Source organism: Hetaerina americana, unplaced genomic scaffold (genome assembly GCF_022747635.1).
Source record: "Hetaerina americana unplaced genomic scaffold, ioHetAmer1.1.p SCAF_98, whole genome shotgun sequence".
NCBI classification, from domain to species: domain Eukaryota; kingdom Metazoa; phylum Arthropoda; class Insecta; order Odonata; family Calopterygidae; genus Hetaerina; species Hetaerina americana.
The window spans coordinates 798,364-821,540 of NW_027287627.1; the positions used below are offsets into that span (position 1 = coordinate 798,364).

The 23,177-nt window shown below is 36.9% G+C and overlaps 1 protein-coding gene across 1 annotated transcript in view; it reads right to left on the reverse strand.

Moving 5' to 3' along the window:
* Window positions 1–22,944, reverse strand: part of LOC139699917 (uncharacterized) — a 150,205-nt gene extending 127,261 nt beyond the window's left edge. The window contains exons 1-2 of the mRNA XM_071598331.1: window positions 22,783–22,944; window positions 22,172–22,384 (exon numbers count right to left, since the gene is read on the reverse strand). Of these exons, the coding sequence (XP_071454432.1) occupies window positions 22,172–22,384; window positions 22,783–22,944 (375 nt within the window). The remainder of the gene's footprint in view (window positions 1–22,171; window positions 22,385–22,782) is intronic.
* Window positions 22,945–23,177: the final 233 nt, after the last annotated feature.

Below are 23,177 nucleotides of genomic sequence, written 5' to 3' on the forward strand. Positions count from 1 at the left end.
AATATGGTATATTTAGTTGGAAACCATGGCATGGATTCTTAAACATACAACGACTGTTATCCAAAAGTCAAAGGATTTGATATAATTAAAAAAGGGAAGTCTCAATTTCACTGTTTTTAATGATTTTAATCAGACCATTTAAATTGATAGTTCTCTTCCTGAAAACTAAGAATTTGGTATTTTCCTTGTGCCCAGTAGTATGCAAAATATATTGCGTTAGTAATGTGAATAATTAATTCCGGGTTTTCGTTAACTATAAAGAGGCAAATCCAAAGTCATGTGTGAATTTATAATTATACCTTTTTAGTAAAGGGTAAAAATTAATATTAAGATGTTTCCTAACCTGTTTACATCAGTAAACATGTGCTAAAAATCCAGGTTTTAATGGCAGTTCTGTGTTAATATAATAATGAATAATAAATTCGTATATATGTATTTTCATTGGAATATTAGTGAATTAACGATTCCATCCATCATAAAAAATTTTTTCTGATGCATCCTTTGGATTTCTCTCAAACAATTCTTAAACTCCTCCCATTCCTGTCCGTTTTCAATCCTGTCTGCCTAACCTCCTGCATTTTCCTACTCCATACTCATCTTACAATAGGCTCCAATGAACGCCTATTATACATTTAGCAGGACAGGTGACAATAGAAGAGACGGCTGACTCCTAAAGCCCTCCTTACTCCTAAAGCTGCTCATACTGACTCTTCTATCCCCATGCGCCCTTGATAGTAGTCTCAGACATGGACAGTATGTGGAATAGCTTTCTTTCTAATCTGTGATATAATGCTTAGATACTATTCCCACCCACTTTCCTATAATCAAAGGTAGGTGTTCGTTATTATGCATTTCATACGATCAGATTTTTCCATAATCTCAAGATAATAGTATAATGGCTCTATGATATAATATTAAGATACTCTACCTCCCAGATTTTCCTATGCCCATTACTAGTTTATAACTATTACAGCAGTTCATCAAGTGAGACTGATTTCATGAGTATGACAATATGATATTCACCTAAAAACGTACATATTTTAGACAAGTATGTATGATCATATCCGAATGAATTAAAAAAAAATTTACCTCAGGTTAATGAATGCATTAATAATATAAGCACGAAGTCATTCATCTATATTGGAATATAGGTCGTAATATTTTTCGAATATCAGAAACGGGGACGCCAACTATCGAATAATATATTTTGACGAGTATTCTTAAAGAAACCTAATGAAAAATACGGGACAGTAGAACTTATAATATAATTTCTTTACTCTAGGCTTACGACGGCTGTTAGATGCCTGTTGTATTGGTTAATCTTGAATGTTTGCATCGTAAACAATGCTTATTGTAAATCATTTGACACGGATCTTTGAAATTAAAAGAACGGAACAGAAATGTTTTCCTTCATTTATCTCTATGTCTACTCAAATGGATATTACATGGATACTACAAAAGCTCATAAATATCCTAAGAAAGGCGGATTCCGATTTTCCATGACTCAATCTTGAATTAAATCTGTGAATTCGCGAGAATGGTTTTCACATGAGTGATCTGGAATAAGATCCTCTCTTCTAACACCAACCAATTCCCTTTCCATTCAAAACAACTTCGTAACAAATGAAGTACGAAATGCCAGTGGCCAGCAGACGAGATACGTATTTTGTGTGTTATTGCTATGTTGAAGACTTAAAATGCTGTGTGAAGTAATGTTTGAAAAACGGCTTTGTACTTCTATAGTTTGTTTTTAGGTCAATTTTTCTGCATACATGAAAACGATCAGCATTTCCGATAAAGCCGAATTTTAACTATGCAGAGAGTGTTTGAACAGTCGTGAAGTGCTCATTAATGTTTCGGCGAGAAGACTAATTTACAATTCATGCTGGAAAAGAAAATAGAGGATTTAATAGATGTTAAAGTAAGTTCATAAGTCTATTTCGCTAGCTTTCGCTTTTAATCATGTGTTTAAGAAATTTCCCAGATCTGTCGAATGAATGAACGGAACATTTACGACGTAATTACTTTTTTGTTTTCAACTTTATATCAAAGAATACCTGTCATGCTTCATCGCCTAATAAACATGTATAAAAGGGTTGATTTTTTTCATTTACCCAGTGACTAGATTACATTGAAATAGCCCAAAATATTTGGGATCGGATTAAGATAATTTATTTCCATATCAATGCATAACCTCAGTTCTAAAATTAGAGTAACAGTTGACATACGAAATGCAAATTCCCTGCTATAACCTTGTTTACTTCTTTTCATCGGCTGTTTTAATAAATTTTAATGCTAGTTCAATAAATGTTGACATATTGCATTATTTTTCTAACGTTAGATTGTCCAGTAAATCATTCGGCTTACTCTAAAACCTTCTTAATGCGCGATAAACACGAATATGAAGTCTGCAGATTATGTTTTAACAGTCACGGTCTGTTGATCAATGTTTTCGGCGACAATAGTAAATTCCAAAAAATGTTGGAACATGCGATAGAGGATTTAATACATGCCAAAGTAAGTTCAGTTGTCTGCTTTTTGTGTTTCAAAAATTTTGTTTGTGAGATATCTTAAATGAATTGGTATTAGGTTTATATACTCCGAACACTGTTGTCTAAATGTAAATTGAAGTTTAGGCGAGAGGAGTTACGTGCAGTCTGGTGTTAATACATGGTTATAGCATAGTCTATTAGGTTGTGGATGATGCATATTATCCCTGGTTGGTGTGTTCTCCCTGCATGGAGAAGCTTACGGAATTCCGGCTGCTTTAGCGTCAATGTGCCGAGTGATGTGTTTGTTTTGTATAATCGCCTCCAAGAGGGGAAGCTATCCTTCAAGGAAATACCTAATAACCAATCGAGAAGAGGTCAGTTGTATCTAATAATATGATCGATATCAATAACGAAGACAAATTTGGCTAAAAATTAATATTTCCTGACATGTTCCTTGATTAATAAGTGGGGAAAGCATTTTCTCGTCTCTGCGATGAAGCGCAATCATTTGAATGTTATCGAAAATACCACTTTTTCAGGATGGAATAATTTTAACATTGAAATTAGAGTTTAATTTTATGGACAATTAATCAAGATAGATGGTTTTGATTTTTTCAAAAGTCAAGAAGAAAATTCAATGTTTCATTGACTTTCCAAGGCGAATGACAAATAAACACTTGCACAGTGAGCTAAAAATTGGCTTTTTTGGGAATAATGTAGTCAGCCCTTCTTAATCTTCGTTTGTTTCCTTGATACTCCTATTTTGAAATTGTGAAGTAAGGATGTTAATGAATTATGGCATTTTAATGCTTTGCGATGCATTCCTGGTGAAACTGAGAAAGAGTATTCTGACGACTTGATTGACAGTGATGTTATTGACAAGAGACGTTGGCATCCTAGATGACATGATCAGTTTTAAAGAGGAGGTTGACATTGCCATTAGATGCTCTATTTCTCCAGTAGAGGATTTTCATTCATGCATTGTTGCATCAATACTGGAAGGTAGCAGTCATTGGTCAGTCAATGAAGAGGCAGGTAATATAGTGACTGATCATACATATTCCAGCATAAAATAATACACATTCACGTGGAAAATAAATTTATTATTTAATGCACTTGTACAAATTGATTCAATTCTTCTCCCATTCTCCCTTCCAATAATCTCTCCCCGAAAGTATAATAGGAGCAGGAAGCCAATGACATTGGACAAATGACAATCAGTCTGCATTACTGTATAGTGTATAAATTCCACCCTTACTCTGTAGACTTTCCATAGCCTCAGTCAGCATTTATACAATAGTTTTTATACTAGTTTCATTTGTGTTAATTTATTATTTAATTTTTAATGCCTAATTCTTCTTAAACCTCAGTAATAATTATCTCACTAAGTCCTATCTGAGTCACCTGGCAATTTTCATGCATACCTATGTTTTTTAGTGTCATAATAAGGACTAAGTAATAGCTAATCCTCATCTTTAACCTGCAGAACTCAATGACTTTCTTCATGTGGTGATTTCTTGTCCACAAACTGTGGTCTTGGACCTAATCACCCTGTCTACTCTGCCTTATATCTTATTCCAATCTTATATCACTATCATATGTTACAAATTTTACTCTCCTATTTTCCTGCATGAACTCATTATTTATTATGTCCTTTAAAGGTGGTAAATCCTCTCAATTTCTTTCTGCTTATGATTGCTCGGTATGTAGACCAGAATGATGACCAAGGGTGTCGATCATATGTGCACTTCTACCGATAATAATTTATCAGTTCATAGGTCTATGAAAACTATGCTTTTATAAACATTTTCATTCACCATTTTGTCCATCCTTAAATATAATATCACGAATATCAGGGTTTCAGGGCTCATTATTTTGTAATGCCAGGGTCCATCTAAGACATAGCCACACAGGTTTTTAAATAAATGATTACAACTTTAATGACATGTTATTTAGATGAAATATTAATCACCTTATGCATGTGAATCAAAGGAAAAAAAGTAGCATATACTGACCTAGAAAAAAAGATTATTTACTGGGAAGCCTTGGTTTGAGGATGGTAGAGGAAGGGGTGTGAGAAGATGCTGGGATATACCTTGGGGAGGAAAATCACCCCTCCATCTCTCTCTCCCTCTTGTACTCTAAACACAATTTTGAAACTTCTTTGAATGGATGGTATGTAATTTTTTCTTCTCTTTGATATCAGCCCTATTGTTTTAAGAAACCAATTTACCTGCAAACGGTAGGACATACTTCTGCCCGTCTCTTTCACACTTATGATTATGAAGGCATTAGTTCAAGCTCCTCAGACCAGCTGAGGAGCTTGAAGTTTGGAGGAGTTCATATGGGCCAAGTGGCTAGAGTCTAGTATAGAAGAAGGCAGGAGCTGCTCCTGTCCCAACTTGAGCAAGTTGGTGCCAGGGGTGGGTTCATCCTGGTGTACCTCTATATCTCATTATTCCCTTTATACCTTTGCTCCTCAACATGAATGACCTCTGACCTGACTGCCGCCTCAGCAGATGATGACCTGGCACTGCTGGGGATCCTGCTGGTACTACTGGTATGGAGTTGATGAGAAGATTCTCATCACTTTCACACAGTCCTCTAGCAACTTCCCATTTCCCCTCTTTTCCTCCTCCTCTCCTCCAACTTGCCCTGTGTCTCATCAGAGATCATCATCTCTCCGGCTGACTCCTTGATGGAGAGGTGCGGGTGGGTGCACAGGAAGGACAGCACATGCCTCAGGTGGTAGTGGTGAATCTTAACATTGCGGGCCATTTCATCCCCTGGCCCACCCTTGGACGGGCCCTGGCTGTTCGGGAGTGGTTGCCCTAGGAGTCTTTTTCAGTATCTCCAGCAAGATCTCCATGCTAGAGCAGTTGAGGCTCATTCTGTTCATCTGGAACTTGGAAGGCAATTGGTCAGAAAAGTGGTCACTGAACTCACAGAAAGGTAAATGGCTCCTGTTCTTCAAAGGGCGTGGGTGGCTTGGACAGCAGTGCCGGTGGATCCTCCTCAGAGAGGTGAGAGCAGCCCATGTCCCTATCCTGACCTTCCTACACCCTCTCCCTTTTGACCCCCATCAGCCACCTTCCTGGCTGGGGCACTTCCTCCTTGGAAGGCACCTTGGGGGGAACAGGCACCCTGGTACCCCTCCAGATCTTAAGCTTGCCAGACAGGCACCAGCTGCAGGAGATGCCTCTTCTGCATCAAGAAACTGAGTCTGTGGACACAGTGTACCTGGTGAAGGAGATAAGTAAGTTGGATGGGCAAGTCACGGACCTCAGCTGGTAATTGTAACAGCAGTGATGTTACCCCCCTGACAATGTCACCACGGGGCAGTGTCCGGTGAAAGGGGACGAGGTTTAGACCATCCCATGACCGGCCAGCTTACCCCTCTTGGGACGAGTCTACTTGGCAAGGAGGACGGAAGTAGAGGCCCATCTGGGGGTGGCTTCTGATGGGGATAAAGGCAGGATTCCTTTGTGGAACACCCAGCTGCTAGGATTGGAGGATGTGGGCAAGGTAAGAGAGGGAGAGTTGGCCAGGGAAGTCAGCTCCCAGGAGGTTGAGGGGGGAGGTATGGTGCTGGAGATGGCAGATGGCCTTACCTCTTCCCACCTTTGTCTCCTCCTCTTCATCGTCCTTCATATCTTCCCCTTCCTCCTCTAGCTTAAATGTCCTGCTTATATCAGAAAATGAGGATTTTGGTGATAGTCGAGTTGAAAACCTTAGAAACATGAAGTTGGGTGGTCAATCAGGGCTTCCAAGCACAATTGCCATTGGGGAAATACCACGAGGATCGCTGCTAGGACTAGAGGATGCCATCATAGAGCAAGTCATAGGTGATGACATGTACAATTGCCCAGAGTAGGATGCCATTAGCTTACTGTTCTCATTAATTTTCCACTTCAACACTTCGTTCTCCAGGGCAAGCTACTCATTCTGATGGCATTCCCTTTCCTAATTCTCAGACAAATACTTCACTCTCACTTGTAGTTTTCTTTTTGTGGCCACCTTCCACTGGAGTTGAGCCTCCAGGTCCTTTACTCGGGTTTGCAAAGCTGCAATGTGTGCAAAGGCACTGTTCAAAACCTCCAATTTCTGTCAATATTCTACCGTTGTCTTCCAGTAGTCATGCAATTTCATCCTCCATCTCTAATAAATGATGGAGGATGCCATCTAAAAACAGGAAAAAGGAAAATGAAGGACATTTCCCACTTTCAAACGAAAAACATTTATCGAAGAAAAAAAGGGAACTGAGATGAGAATATTTAAAATAATCCGTAATGAAATCAAACTCAAATGACACATTTCTCTTACTTATTATTTAGGTTCCAACAGTTCCACTCTAAAAACAAGCTTAATGACACATCAACTACAACTTGGAAGCAAGTTGAAAACACTTGCTATGGATGCAAACAGTACAGTTTAATATTCTTATCCTCACAAATTAATGTAACAGTACATCTCCTAGAATATGTTAATAAAAATTGACTTATTTTCTATTAAATATTTATTCAATGGATATCCATAATTAGAGTTTGTGCTTGTGTAAAATAATGAAGTCAATAATGTAATGTAATGTTTCGTGTAATAATGTCTTCACACAGTGAAGACATTATTACACGAAATTTAAGAGAAGTCTTCATTGAAAATGACAGGTAAATAATAACAAATGAATAAATTTTTAACATTAATTTAATGATTTCACCTGTAGATATGGTAGAGTTATTCAAACAGATATTAGCCCAGGCATCAATCAATCATCTGCATTCTAATATCTTCCATAAATATTCTGCCAATGCACTATTTGTCCCAGAAGGAAGTGAATGTTCAATGGTAGCCATATACGCATTAATTGGTATTTAGTTAATATCTATTTACAATTACATGAGCCTTCCAAAGTAGCATTATTTCATTCTGCAGATGGAAGATGAACATAATTTAAGATTGAGATTAGAGAGAAACTAACATTAACACCTTTGTATTTGAAGAATCAATGAGACAGCTGTTATTTTATGTTTTAGTTGAGGGTCTAAGGATAAGAGGGATATTAAAATGGTGATATTATAGTATTTATCTAAGGAATTATAGTGTTCTGGGGCTTTTTTGGGCAATTGGAGGTATCCCAATTGGAAGAATTCTAGAGTGAGCCTTGAGGTTGTTATTGATTATAATATGAAGGGTTGTGGTATAATGTCCAATATAGAAGGTATGGCTAGGTTGGCACTTCAGACAGTGAACCTCATCATATAACAAGCTTTTAATAATTTTAGTGTCTGGATCTTTCAGCTTTAATTTCACATAACTCAGAAACATGATTATTGAAACACTTTTGAAATGTGGCTTTTGAGAAGGTAGGGTAGACAGAAAGGAAAACAAATGAGTAATTGCTATTGGTAGATTGAGAGGGAACTACTGGGAAACACCTTAAGGAAAAGATATGATGAAGTCAGAGTTTTGGGCTATCTGATGGTTTCAGCCCAAAGCACCTATAAAATGGCATGGTTTGCAGACTAAACTCTAACAAATAAACTGCCTTAATATCAAAATGAACCCTCAAAAAAGGGAGTAAATGTTAGCCAAAGATATTGAAATGGCATTTACAAATTGCCAACTGAAAAAAGTTATTTGCATTTTGATTTTACATATACTAGATACATATCAACTGATGGTACATAATAACTAAAAACAAAACACTGAGGGCAGTGAAAAGGCTTTTCCTGATGAAAAAGTATACCCACAACAGTGGTGAGACCTTCTTATCTTGTTCCAGCAACTGATCCTTTCCCAGGCATCCTTCCTCCCAAGGAATCCTAATTACGCACTCATCCTTAATTTCCAATTCTTAATTTAAAGATGAGCAGAATCATTCATTATTTGAAGGATCTTGCAAGATCAAAGAAAAGCATTAGAGATGCAAAGATGTTTTCATACTTCCATAGTTTTAATGACTCATAGAATTGTTTACATACTCCTAACCACTACTGCAAAAAGAGGTACATAAACTACAGTCATTGATGGTCACAATAACTTAAGTGAGGTGATATGATAACAAAATGGAAAGTGCAAATTCATGTAAAGAGGGAAGATAATTAAAACTCACATAGCAAAGAACAAAACTGATTTCAAAGCAAAGATTGCTTACTATGCAAGCAACATGAATATGAACACTCACCAAATTTTCTGCTTCATCATTGCTGGACCAGTCACCTTGCATTGATTTGAGCATTGGCAATTCTACATCTTTTACAGGAGCAACAGAGCAACCACTAGAAGTGTCAACCTCCTCTTTGACAGGGATCACATCATTCCGGACATTCACAGCCTTACTCTCTTCAGCATAAAATTTGCAGACAACATGCAATTTATGCAAAATGTCAGTAAAGATATGACTTCATTGCAAATAATTTCTGGTGTTTTAGCCTTGAGTAGCACTTCCTTTGCTAGGAGCACTGCTTCTTCTCTTGGGATACTTGTGAATAAGTTTACAACATCAAATGACACTAATATGGAATTCGCTGGTGGAGTTATATGTGTTAAGGAGTTTGTCAGTTCTTTGGAGCTCTTTATGCTATATTTTCCATGAAACTGGGAATGTTCTACAAATTTGCACTTCACAACCCTAGAATTATTTCTTGTTTAATGGAAACCTATATCAACCATTGGAAGGTCTAGCTATTGGCTCCCTCCTATCGCCTCTACTGGCTGAAATATTTCTGAATAACCTAGAAATGGAATTTTTCAAAAGTGAAAATCCTCTTCTCAAAAATGTGCACTACTGGTTCCGTTACGTAGATGATGTATTATGTTTGTAGACAGATACAAAGAGACAATTGGTAAATTTTTTAAAGCTCATCAATTCTTTAACCTCAAGAATTTAATTCACCAAGGAGGCCCAAGAGGGTTTTAATTTGAATTTCCTGGATCTAGCTATTTCCATTAAAGAGGAAAAACACAAATTTTCTATTTTCCACAAGCTCACTTGTACAGACCAGGTCATCCATGCATCATCAAAACATGCATTTCACCAAAAACTTGCAGCCTTTCAAAGCATGATACACAGGGCATTAGTTATCCCTTAAGACCCCTCAGCCTTCAAGTTGGAAATAACCAATATTAAAGGAATGGCTTTGGCCAATGGGCACACAGAAAAATTGATTGATGACTTGTTAGATAACAAAAGGAAAAAAAAATTATTCAGAGAAATTTACTGACCCCCACCCAGAGACCTAGCTTTGTGACGACACATTAAATATGTAGGAAAACCCTCCTTTAAAAAAGACCGTGTACTCAGTGATGATGAACATAAAAACTACCTTCTAAAATAATAAAAACCTAAGGAGTTTGCTACTGGCAGTCAAAGACCCCATGAAACCAACTCTCCAGAGCAGGGTTTACCAATTGCAATGTGGCGACTGTGATGCGAAATACATTGGTCAGACGGGGAGGAGCATAATGGTTTGAGCGGAAGAACACCGGAGGGTTTTTATAAAGAACACTTGGATGTCCCAATTCGCAACTCATCTCTCGAAGGAAGGCCAACAAGCAGATTTCACCCATGAATTACTGCATGGAGTGAAGAAAGGGATAAAGCTGGATATCCAAGAGCAGTTAGAAATTCTAAAAAATGGTTAAGAAGGAAAAGATAACTAATGACCACCTCTTCTCTTTCCACTCACCCCTCCTGGACATTTCTATTCTACACCCCAAAAAATCCCCATAATGCAAACCCACGCTCCCTTCTCAACCCTTCCCCCCTCCCTCTTACACCTCTCCTTTCCTTAATTACACTCCCCCATCTCCCATCTGTTACCTCTACCTAACCGAGTATGTAACTCAGATAAATCTATATTGTACCACTAGTCCTGAGGATGTTACAGTGTAACGAAACTAGTCGACCAATAATTTATTTTGTAGAAAGCAAAGATTTTTCAAGCAAGTAATTTTCCTAAGTTAAAAGGCATATTTCATATCCAATTTAATCAATTGGGTATTGATGGGAATTACCTCCAGCACATGTGTGACTGAGTGGAGGGTGAACTTTGGAGTTCAGATATACTTCAGATAGATGGTCATATGTCTTGAATGATCCTCTTGCCACCTCCCACTTTCAAGATTGCTACAAAGGGAAAGGTGCACGTCGTCTTTTCCATTGTCTGGATCCCACTGTTTACCAGCATCGTCACATATGCATTGATCATCAGTGTCAACCACGTGGGCAGGAAGATATAGGTTGGTCCTTTCTGGTCTTAGTTTGTTGGCACTCCAACCAATGGTCCAACTGGGGGATGCAAATCTATATGGGTATATGCCTGTGGTAAGGAAGAAGAGCCTCCCTCTTCTTTTGGTCCTGGTGACAGTGGCTTCTCCGTTGGCTCCTGTTCCGCATCTGGCTCCGAGTTTCAAATCTGGCCTTCGTCATTGTCATGCATTTCATGCATAGGGAGTTGCAGTGGCAATGGCTACACATTCATCTCTTGGTATGGGTCCATATCAAGTCCACTATCTCTCACTATGTTTGATGTACTTGTCACCATTTCCTGTTTATCACTTTCATTTACCATTGATTCTCTTGAAGACAAGGAGTCTGTCCTCCACTCCTTGGCGTCTTGGGGCTCTGGAATTTGAGAAACTCGACAAGGACCCCAGGTTCATTAGCCATCTTGTTCAGATCGCTTGGTGCCACAGGGTGTGATGGCATGGGCATAGGCATTTGGCACAGGAATGCATGTCCCTAAACCGTCCTCTGCCCTGGAAGGGCTGCCGGGATGGCTGAGTATAGGCATTCTTGGCTCCTGCTTCTCTGCTGGGCTATCTTGCTGGCTGGTATAGTTGTTGTGGTAGAGCTTGTACTATAACAGTGAGCTGCAGCTGGATAGTATTCCAAGGCAGCCCCTGCAGAGTGTTACCCATTGTTTCTTGCAATCGCGTGGCTGTTTCCCAGCCATGTGCCTGGAGGATAGCAAGTACCCGGATTCTTTTTTATACTACATGTTTTACCAGGCCCAGGAGCATCATTCAATTGGCCACAATTTGGCTACCATTACAATGAATTGGCCAATTGGCTACCATTACATGAAACTCGTGGAGGTCATGCCAGGCCAGCTTAGATGAATTACTGCCATCCTTAACTTGATGGCACATGGTGAAGACCTCATTGTTGTCCTCTGGTGGGGTGATCCATGTGGCTGGGCTTGCGGAGCATAGTGCCACAAACATCTTCTCCAGTGCCATCCTTGGTGCTGGTGGTAGCAGTATTATAGGTCTTGCTGACTGACCAGGTTAGATTTGCGATTGCTTAATGGTCTGCATCTCTTGGGACAAGGACTCAAATTGTGTCTGCAGGGCTGGAGCCCATGCAGGTGGCTCCTTATATTGCTTCTGTTGAAATAAATTCACTTGAATTTCTTGCTGCCTCAGAATTATTCATTATGGATGCATAATTCTCTGAGGAAATTAATCCAAAGTTATCTTACAGTGCAGGGACTCTAGTTCTTCAATATCAACCATTAAAAACTAAGGCAATTAATGAAAACATGATCCTACATCCCTTGGAAATGATCCACCTGAAGAATGGCCATAAATTGAAGCAACACATTAAACATCGAATGGCCACAAGATTATTACAAGAATAAGGAGCAAAATTACTTTTACAAGGGATTAGGGATAGGAAATATCTGGGCAAGGTGAATCCCGCATTTGCTGAAAGCCATTTACCAACAAATCTTCCAACAAATTTTTAGCAATGTTTCAAACAATTCAAGAGGAAACTGATCCATTTTTTGCTATGAATTATCAGAATTAATGAGACATGGCACCTAACACTACCAACAAGAAACAAAATATCCATCAAAGCCTTGATTGAAAGCCAGAATCTTAGTGCCAAAAATACACAAGTAGAAACATCTATTTTGGCAAAGTGCCTTGATATGCAAACCCATCCGGAACCCAAAGTTCTAAATGTCTAGATAAGTGAATCTTCTAGGTAGTCTCCCCTATTTCCCTTTCTTCCATCAAGAGATGGTCCTCATGAATGAATTACTTCAATGCTAATTTATCCTGAAGGCTGCCTCCACAAGAGGTAACAGCAATCCAAACCTATTTTTGTGCAGAGCCTGATACTTCAAACTCCAAACATCCAACCCACTTTCTTTAAGATGAAGTCAGGAAAATAATCCCCAGAGTTGTACAGACTTTGTTGAGACGATGAAAATGAGAACACCGCTTTGTAATCATTTTTGTTTCTCTTGCCGTCCATCCTATCTAATTAATTACGCCCTGTGTAATGGATTATATTGTCAGCAGTTCTCTGTGAGTCAGAACTTGGTTTTTTTCTGCCGGTTGATTGTAAGCACATTGCCACAGCCCCAAGGAAAGGGGAAAGTCCCTATTTGACTCAGTGAGATCAGCCTTTTCAACAAAATCGAACTATGCAGAGGCTGGCAAAAAAATTTGCAATTCACTGGTTTTTCTTTATTTATTTATAATATTTTCTGCATGTCTTTTTGATTTTTTATTATGTTTAAAAATCGTAGTTTAATTGAAAAATATTTTTAAAAAACATAAGTTTTGTGTCTAACAATCGAAATATAATTGCTAAAAAATATTCTTCAAATTTATGATACTGAAGTAATTACATTAATTTTTCAGATGATGTAAATATATTACATCATTATTAACTACAATATTATATTTTAAAATAAAAAAACTGCATATGGATATCCAAACAAATAACTTCATAATATTTTTTTTTCTAAGGTGAAACATTTTCTTAAATTACCCTTCGCACTTCTCACTAGTACCCCTGAGATCCCTGCCGCACTAAGAGGGTTAAATATTGTTATCATGATATACATAATTATGCTGAGATTTTTCACTTTATCAATCATTTTTTATTTCAAGAATTTATTACATAAAACAGGATAATAATGTCACTCTGTTACAAAGTTGTAATTTTTAGTTTTACAATCGTTTCCTTAGAGTGAAATAAGCTCTAGGATCTTACATTTTTATGTTCATTTTGCAGAGTGGGTCATCATGTGTGAGATTAGATGACAACGCTGAATGAATGCTTTTGAACAGATGTTGCACTTGTGAGGCCTTTCACCAGTGTGTGTCTTCATGTGTCTCTTGAGATGATTACTCATAGCGAAAGCTTTAAAACAAATGTCACACCTGTGAGACCTTTCACCAGAGTGAGTCATCATGTGTGACTTTAGTTTATTGCTCTGGGTAAAAGCTTTTGAACAGATGTTGCATTTGTGAGGCCTTTCACCAGTGTGTGTCAGCATGTGGCCCCTTAGAGAACCTTTTGTTGCAAATGGTTTAGAACAAATATGACACTTGTGTGGTGTTTCACCAGTGTGTGTAATCATGTGTGACTTCAGATGACTTCTCTGAGTGAATGCTTTTGAACAGATGTTGCACTTGTGTGGCCTTTCACCAGTATGTGTCAATATATGATCCTTAAGAAAACATTTATAAGGAAATGCTTTTAAACACACATCACATTTATACCTCTTTCCATCAGTATGTGTCAAGACATGCCTCTTTAAGCTACTATTAAGAGCAAATCCTTTGCTACATATTTCACACCTGTGTGGCCTTTCTCCAGTGTGTGTCAACATGTGCATCTGTAAATTTATATTTTTAGCAAAACCTTTTAAACATAATGCACATTGAAATGGCCTTTCCCAAGTATGTGTTGACATGTGCCTTTTGAGTTTACTTAAATTTAGAAAGTTTTTGGAGCAGAATTCACATTGGTGCTTCTTCTTAAGAGCATGCACCAATTTCATATGACTTTCAAGGTGTTTCATTCTCTTAAATACCTCCAAACAAACATCACATTTGAATTGCATCACCTTGTTATGGTGCACATGCATTACATGATCTTTGAGAAGGTCCCTTTGTTCAAATACCTTGTTGCAAATTTTATTCACATTCAGTTGAGTGGCTGAAGCATTTTCTCCTGCATTATCTTGTTTTTGGTAATCATCTGAAACATTTGAAGGATAAGGTAAGGTTGATATTCATTTAATAATATATTCCTGCAATGAAAAAAATTGTTTAAACCAGTTTGGATAAACGTATTATTTTAAATAAATTATTAAAGGTATGCATGTACACATCTTTTCCTGTAAAAAGTCATTTGTCTCTGTATGTATGTATGTTAGCAAGTTCAGCTGTGCTGAAATCCCAGGAACAAAGCATCTGTCATTAACTAAAGCTGACCTGAATTATGCCTGGGGATAAGGGCTTCTCTGGTTTTGCACCAGGTCAGGTTAGGTAGCACCAACATTTCGACAGATAATTCCACCATTGTCTTCAGGGTGAAGTGACATTGCCGGGATTGAGCCCAGTATTAATATGTTTGGCTTGGAGTCCGCTGTTTTCTAATTGCCAGAGCCTACATCCTGTTTTTGTCCACCATATTGAAAAAGATTGGCAGGATTCTTAAGAAACATAAGGTGGAGACAATACATAAAACTCAGAGCAAGTTGAAATCCTTCTTATCCACCTTGAAGGACGACCAGAATCTAAAAAGAGCTGGGGTTTATAAAATACCCTGCGAGTGTAGGAGATCATACATTGGGGAAACGGGGAGAACAGTGGAAAAGCAACTCATTGAAAACAAGAGATGTATCCAACTCTGCTACACCAAGAAATTGGCGGTGGCAGAAAATTGCATCGAAAAGGAACATAGAATAGAATTCTCTAAGACAAAGGTCCTTTGTCCAGCCAATGGATACTGGGACCGGATTGTCAATGAAGGAGTCCACATAAGATTGAACAAGAACCAGGTAAATTGAGACAACGGATTCCAGATTAGTAATGCATTGAAATCTGTACTCAAAAAGATCACGGAATCGATAGAACAAGCATCTTAAGCAATCACGAGTCGGCAGACTCAAGAGCAAACATAAATCCCGGGCACATTCCTGGCAATGCCAATTCACCCTGAAGACGGTGGCAAAGTTAGCTGTCGAAACGTTGGTGCTACCCTACCTAACCTGGTGCAAAACCGGAGAAGCCTTCATCCACAGTATTTGCCAGGAAAGCCTCAGATCATGTTGAATTATGCCATCTAGCACATTATGTTTTAACTTCGTCAGAGTCAATATGTTTTTCTCAGGGTACGGGGAGTGGAGAAATGATGTCATGCTATTTTTTTTCAAAAATTGCATCACAAAGAGAAGGGTATGAGCCTAATTTGGCTGCAATAAGGTATGAAAATCTTTCTTTTCATATGCAAATCTTCAGAAAAAATCAACCAAAAAGAAATGCAAGAAATTCCAGACATCTTACAGAGTTGATCAATGGTTCTGTGATGATCTTCACCAATGAGTGCATTGATTTTGTCAATATTTTGATCAGTTGCTGATGTTGAAGGGTAACCTGAATGGGGTTGGTCTTTTGAATTGAATTGGTTCTCAAAAGTATAAATCATTCAAAGACTCTGGGTTTCCTTAGAAGAGATTGGCATAACAAGTGTTGAGCATTACTAATGGTTGCACTGGTAATTCATCCAACAGGAAATAAAATTATACTGCAGTATTTTACTCTGAATAGTCCACCATGTTTTCTGCCAAAATGAAAAAAAATTGTTCCACTGAAACAGCTCTTATTGACTACTTCATCCTAATTTCTGATACCTTAGGGTCCTCGTTTGTGTATCTGCAAATTTTTACCTTTTCTGTTGTTATGTCAATTACTTATTTCATCCATCATGCTTAATCAATAAGCACCTTATCCTTTGTAAGTACATAAAGTATGTACTAAAAGTCACTCACAATATCTTCAATATCTACCCAATAAATGAGAGATACAAACTAGGTTATTTTGCTTGGTAATATTTTATTGATTAGATTTAAAAATCACTGAGCAAAAAAGGAATATAGCATGGCCTTGAAGTAAAATGAACTCAGGTTTTTTTTTGCAAACACACAACCAATAAAGGAAAATAGCTAATAAAAGGGGTCATAATTGTCTCACATAACTGTTCTGCATGGGTTTACTTAGTGTTACCCTGATACCAAAACCATTTTTTTTAAACAGGGACTTCAAGAAAGAAAATAAATCAATAACAATGGATATGACATAATTAAGAAAAAAGTAAGATTAGGACTAGGAAAATGTGAGTATGCAGCAGTTAACATTAAGTTGTGCAATTAATTAGTTTTAATTATCGTACATATCTTAGGGTTTCCAGATGATTTGAACTATTTAATGATTGCATTGGGAACATAAATTGTACCTTTCTTGGCTAAAATATAATGAATTACTTAGTGGCAAATTATTTTTGCAACTTATTATGATGAATTATAATTAACTCTATATGCATTTTCAGAAGATATTTCATTAAAATTATTTTTAGTTTCATGAAAAAACTAATTAATCAAATTTTCACACTAAATTTTTGCAGCACTAAAGGTATCCTGTATATAGCTTATCTTGATAACTTATTGACAAGATGGTGAGGCAGTGCTATGTAATGACCTTCTTAAATTCAATTATTTTAAAAAATTAATTTTCCCTTCTTTTGATTTGGTTTCATTGAATGAATTGTATATACTTTTATTGGCTAAAATAAAAAATATCAACTTTCGGCAAAATTTAATCAAGCTAACCAAGCCAATTGTCTATTTTGCCATACCAAAATATCCCATGAGGACCTTAGGGTAGAGCTAGAAGACACTAAACTAACTCAAATCTTAGGATCATAGATTTTTGTGGCATTCAGATGAAAGACTTTTAATTCTCAGGATATCACCATGCAGGTTATTTCTCTGACAACAGTTCTGCCTGTGTTTCAACAAGCAAATGCAGATTTAAGTAAACCAGAACAGGTTACTTACCCATTAAGATGCTCATTGAACCACAGGCAAAACAATTGTCAGAAAAAAAACTTATATGTGGACATCCCATGATGGAGAGTCTTACTCCCATCTTAATGTTTCATTAAATCCATTGTGTAGACTTTACAAATACATAATGAAATTATGCATGTTAATTTTTTAAAAAGCTTAATATTTCTCACAAATGCTTTGGTGAAAGGTGAAAACCAGATATTGAAATGGGGAATGGTTGTTTTGGGTTATTTCAGTTATCATTACTAACTGATAAAATCTAAAATAAGAAGATTCAATCAAAACAAAAGAAAAGGCTTAAAAAAACAGCAAGATTAATAAAAGATCTAGTATGAGTAGCTAGATAAATAATATTAAATATATTAATAAATAATTCTAAAAACAATGATAATATTACCATTTTTTTTGCAATTTATCATACTATTTTAAATGGCCTTTCTGTTATTTTAAAAACAATTTAAAAAATAAACCCAGTTTTTCCCAGTGTAGTACTACAAGGATTAATCTCAAACAGCTTTATAACACCAGAAAGTAGAAATGGTGAAGGGTCAGCAAAGTCCTTAGCTTTCCTTACCTTGTTCCTGCAACATCTTCCCTCCCAGTCTTACTTCCATCTGAGGAATGTCAGCATCACAATCTTCCTTATTATGAACTTCTTCTTCAGGGGGTATATTTATTTCTGCATTTTCCAAAGGATCCTGCAATATCAAAGAAAAAATATCACAGATTTTCAGGATATCATGAAAAATATTTTTGCTAAACATGGTTTTTTTTGAAATGAAGAAAAAAATTGTTCACTTGTTTGCAAAATAATAAATATTTTAGCTGATAGCTCATTAAAAAAATCCCCTAAGTAATTATTTGCTCGATTCTATCCTTTTGTTGATAATCCAAAGAAGACCACTGTAGATGTACAGTATTTCACACTTATAGTTCTGTAGCATTCACATGTGAATGTGAACTTTACCTTATTTGGAAAGGAACTAAAACTTATCAAAAAAAATTTTCTGGCCAGATTCCATCCTTACATTTATTAACCAGTCTATACACTCTTTCTCTCATATTTTCCAAAACCTTTTGGTAATTCTGCAAACACTGTCTACCCCTACCACCTTATTCAACTTAATCAGCTTTAAAGCCCCTTCTATGCTAATATCGGATATGCCTGGAGCTAAGCTATCTTCCTCCCTGTATACTTACTTTTTCATGCATAAACTTGGTTACCTTAGGTCTTAACCATTCAGTTTTTTTTATATTCTTTCCAAGTTTCTTGGATATTTTCTGTCTTAGCATTCTTTATCTGACCCAAGTTCTCTTACTGTGTAACGATGTTGGCCTAAGTTCTTTAACAGACACTTTTTCACATTATTCCTTTCAATTCTCTTGGATCTTTTCTATTTCAGCTATTTTCATACTCAATATATCTCTGATTGTTAGAATAGATCTGTCCTTCTTACTTTTCGATAATGATTTAACCATGCTGAATAGTACTCAAATTTGGCCCATCTTCTGTAAACTTCCATCACCATCTTCTGAAGAATTATCATATACTTGCATAATCCTAAGAACCTTCATTTTATATGCTACCAAAAATTCAGAAAACCAATAACCTCCAAATATAATGTGAAGAGTCAACACCAGCCGTACTCTTATAAATGGGCAAAGGTTGGATGAGGGAAATTAAAGAAGATATAAGCAGTAAATCTTTAAAAATATACAAATAACTAAATATATAACCAATAAGAAAAAAAAATAAAAAACTAAAAATAATTGAAATAAATCGATACCATAATTTTTTAGTACAATTAAATGGCATACTGCAAATTAATCATGTACCATCTAGCTTAGACTATATAGCATTGATCCTTGCTACTCCCAAGCAATCACATTCAATTAGGGCTTTCAAGAAGTTCCCTCTACACCAGTGACCTATAAGTCTTTTACAATCAAATAATAAAAACAAAAAAATACAAACTGTCTAGCTTGGATGTACTTAGCAGCATTGATCCTTGCTTGCCACATATACTTATACTATCAGGGCTTACAAGAGGTTTTCCTATGCATCCGGGGTATACTAATCACTCATCTTGAAATAAAATTAAAAAACATAATAAATGAAAAATAATCATGCACTCTGTACCTTAGATGTACTATATCACATTGATCCTTGCTAGTCTTAAGCACTCACATTCAATCAGGGCTTCAAAGAGGTTCCCTCTGCACCAGTGGCTCATCAGTCACACATAATATAATTATAAAGGCAAAATAATTACAAACTCTATAGCATGAATGTATTAATCAGCATTGATCGTTGCTTGTCACATGTACTCACTAATGACATATAATGAAATGAAATTAAAAATTATAAAAAATGAAAAATAATTACCTCCCCTCTAGCTTGGATGTACTATATTGCAGTGATCCTTGCTTGTCTCAAGCACTCACATTAGATCAGGGCTTACAAGAGGTTTCTCTCTGCACCAGTGGCTCACCAATCACTCACTTGCTTGGGTATGCGAAGATGCCTTAACCCTAGCAAAACTTACTCAATCACCCACAGGTCTATAGTGGAATCTCTTCTGATGTAACGTAATGTGACTTGACCTTTGTGAAAGGGTAAGAAAAGTGCCGGGAAGCTCTTGCAGAGTAATACCATAACCATTAAGCATAGAAAAATGTTGCAAGACCTCAATTTTTGAAGGGACTTTGTAAAATGCAGTGAATGCATATGCCAATCTATTTATGGGTTAACATTAACATAAGTTTTCTCATCAAAGAAACACTCAAACTGTACTGTCGTAGTAGTAGTAGTTTTGAGGGGAGGCGACCGACAACTAAGGTCATTTGCGCCATAGGGGATAGGCAGGAAAGGATGAAGGGTGGACAGAAACCCGGCGTCAGCATTAGCCAACTCTTTACAAAAGGCGCCAAGGGGTCCGCAGTTTAACGTCCCATCCGACGGACAGCGTACTCACTCAAAGTGCCCTCCACGAAGCACCTCAAGTAGGGATCGAGATACCTCTGAAAAATATTCAACACCGCCGGGATTTGAACCCCCGCCCTCAGGGTGGGAAGCCAGTACATTAGCCCCCGCACCATCTTGATCTCCACTGTACTGTCATATCTTTTTCTTCTTCTTCTTTTCCAGAATCTTTCAATTCATCTATATCTGACTCTAATATAACTTTCCAAGCTATCAACATTCACACGTAAAGAAATAAATAATAAATAATTTTCACTCAGTCTGAATGAAACTTACCAACTATCAACCATAACTTTATCTCAACTGTGGCCTCTGTTCACATGCAAAGTCCTTCATCTCCTTCTGACTCTGTCTGTGGCTTCTGTTTTTACAGGAACACTCCCCTCCAATAAAAATACACCAACCAGCTACTTTACTGTCTCAGAAAAAGTGATTACCCTGAAAAACTGCTGAACACTAAAATTCTCAAACCTTCAACCCAACACACTTCTCTTTTTGAACTAAACTGCCTGAAAAGCCCTCACCTTATCATCACTTCTTTGTCCAAATACCATAAAATTAAACAATCTTTGAACTTAGCCATTACTGTAACTTCTGCCCTGCTCAGTATGTCCGTCAATTAAACATCACCCTTTCCCTCTTCTACATAAATAATACAATTTTACCAGAACCATCATGATCTTTATCAATCCCATCCTTAATCAACCTGCTTCCCACTACCAATTTTTGATGACCACTTCTATGTTAGGGTGATTAAAAACCTTAAAAAACTGTCAAGCAACAGACAGAGAGATCTGAGAGATTGCACATATCTGAGTGCTCCTGTCTTTAAAGGCCTTCCAGCCTAACCAAGTCCACTGAATACATTGAATATCTGGCTATAAATAATAAATTATTGTTTCATAGAAAGAACAAATAATATGATTTCTACGTAGAGATGCTAAAGAGAATAAAGAAGGGAATAACTAAGTCATCCCAGCAAACACCTAGCATCACCACAACTCTGACTTACCTGAACAGTCCTTACTTGGCACAAGCTTTCTATTTCCTGTTCTGAAAATTAAATCCTGCCCTAATTTTCACATAAACCTAATACATGTCATGCTACATAATAGCCATTATCTATCCTGACACTTTAATTTGCAATAGAATCCTGGGCATATCTTATCATCTCTTAAAAAACTGACAAATCACTACATTTACCTATTTGAATACATCACCTCTATCATGAGCAGTAATTCAATGCTTTTGCCATTTTCATTTAAATGGAATTGCATATGCAGACCATTGCAATCATCTTATACAACAAAAAGCAGTAGTCTTGTTTATATACACTAATACCATTAAGTAAATAGCATGATATTTACAGCAAATTTACAGTAGATACAGATTGCTGGTTGCCGCACAAAACCGATGTCCTGCTTTTTCCACAACTTAGAGAGCACTGAAACTGGTTCGAAGCATAGCTTAGAGTCCTTCCTACTTACCAACAGTGACTCAATTCTACTCCTTTCAATAGGAGTGGCATGGGAAATGTGATTGCATCACTTTTGGAATACACCCTGTATATATATGGAAGAACGTTTAAAGCAGACTCATCCTACGTCTTATCGACCGAGGGTATTATGGCTATAAATTTGACCCCATATACAAGATCTGGGAGACAAGGTTTATATTAAGTGATCTTTGCCCAATCAGTCTGAGAAAATTAAAGTGTTCATTACATCTGTCGATGATAACACTACTTTGAGCCGGAAGAGACAATTTGATCAAAAGTGAAGATTGATAATTATGCTCCTGAAATGAATAGATGCACTCACCAAATGACTTGAATCTTCATTTTCCAACCAATGATTATCACCTTCCTGTAATGATGAGCCAGTGTCAATTTTCAGAGGAACAGGGCATCCACTGGTAATGTCAATTTCTTCTTTGACAATGATCATGTCATCTTGGACATCCACCTCACTGCTGTCGACAGCATCACTGGCGATGGTCTCGTCTTCATGCTCTATCTTGATCTCACCAGGGAGCTAATTCAAAGCATATAAACAATATGATTTAACAATGGTATTTGATAAACATTTCAAAATAAGTGATTCAGGGCAAAAAATCTTTTTGGCGAAACTTTGTCATGTAATTCCTGCTCAAAAACAATTTTGGAATCCATTATTTTGTTAACCAATTAACGATTATGCCATCAGGTCCTTAAATTGAATGCATATACAATTCATTCAATGGAATAAACATTATCAAATGATGGTTCACCATTTCAGTATAGGTTTTTGGTAGGCCAGAGCCATTGAAACCTATTGCACTTCTTCCCCATGCTTAAGGAAAAAAAAACTTAAACTTTCAATATTACACTACAATATTAATTGTGAATTAGAATTGGTTATGATTGCAGTGGATAACAGCTCAATTCACTCACCTGAATATTCACTTCATTGCAATCATTCATGGCCATAAAATTCATTCCATGGACTGGTGAATATGGGTTCTTCATCTCAACTGATGCTGTTCCCACGGAATGTACAGCAGATTCCACGGTACTACTTAAAGCCCACACTTTGTCTGATGTACCATCAACCATATGCTCTTCAGGATTCTTATTGTCTTGGGTCAGGACGTCACTCACCTCCTTAAAAATAATTAAAACAGTAATCAAACTTAGTCGGTTTGGTAGGGGATGGTAGCATTCACCCAATACTAAGTCCTTCATGGCATTATGTTAAATTCACCTATTACCGTGGACCCCATTAAGAAGTATAAGGGAATCGAACCCAACCCCACTGTTCGGTAGTGTGAAAATGTCAAATAAGAATG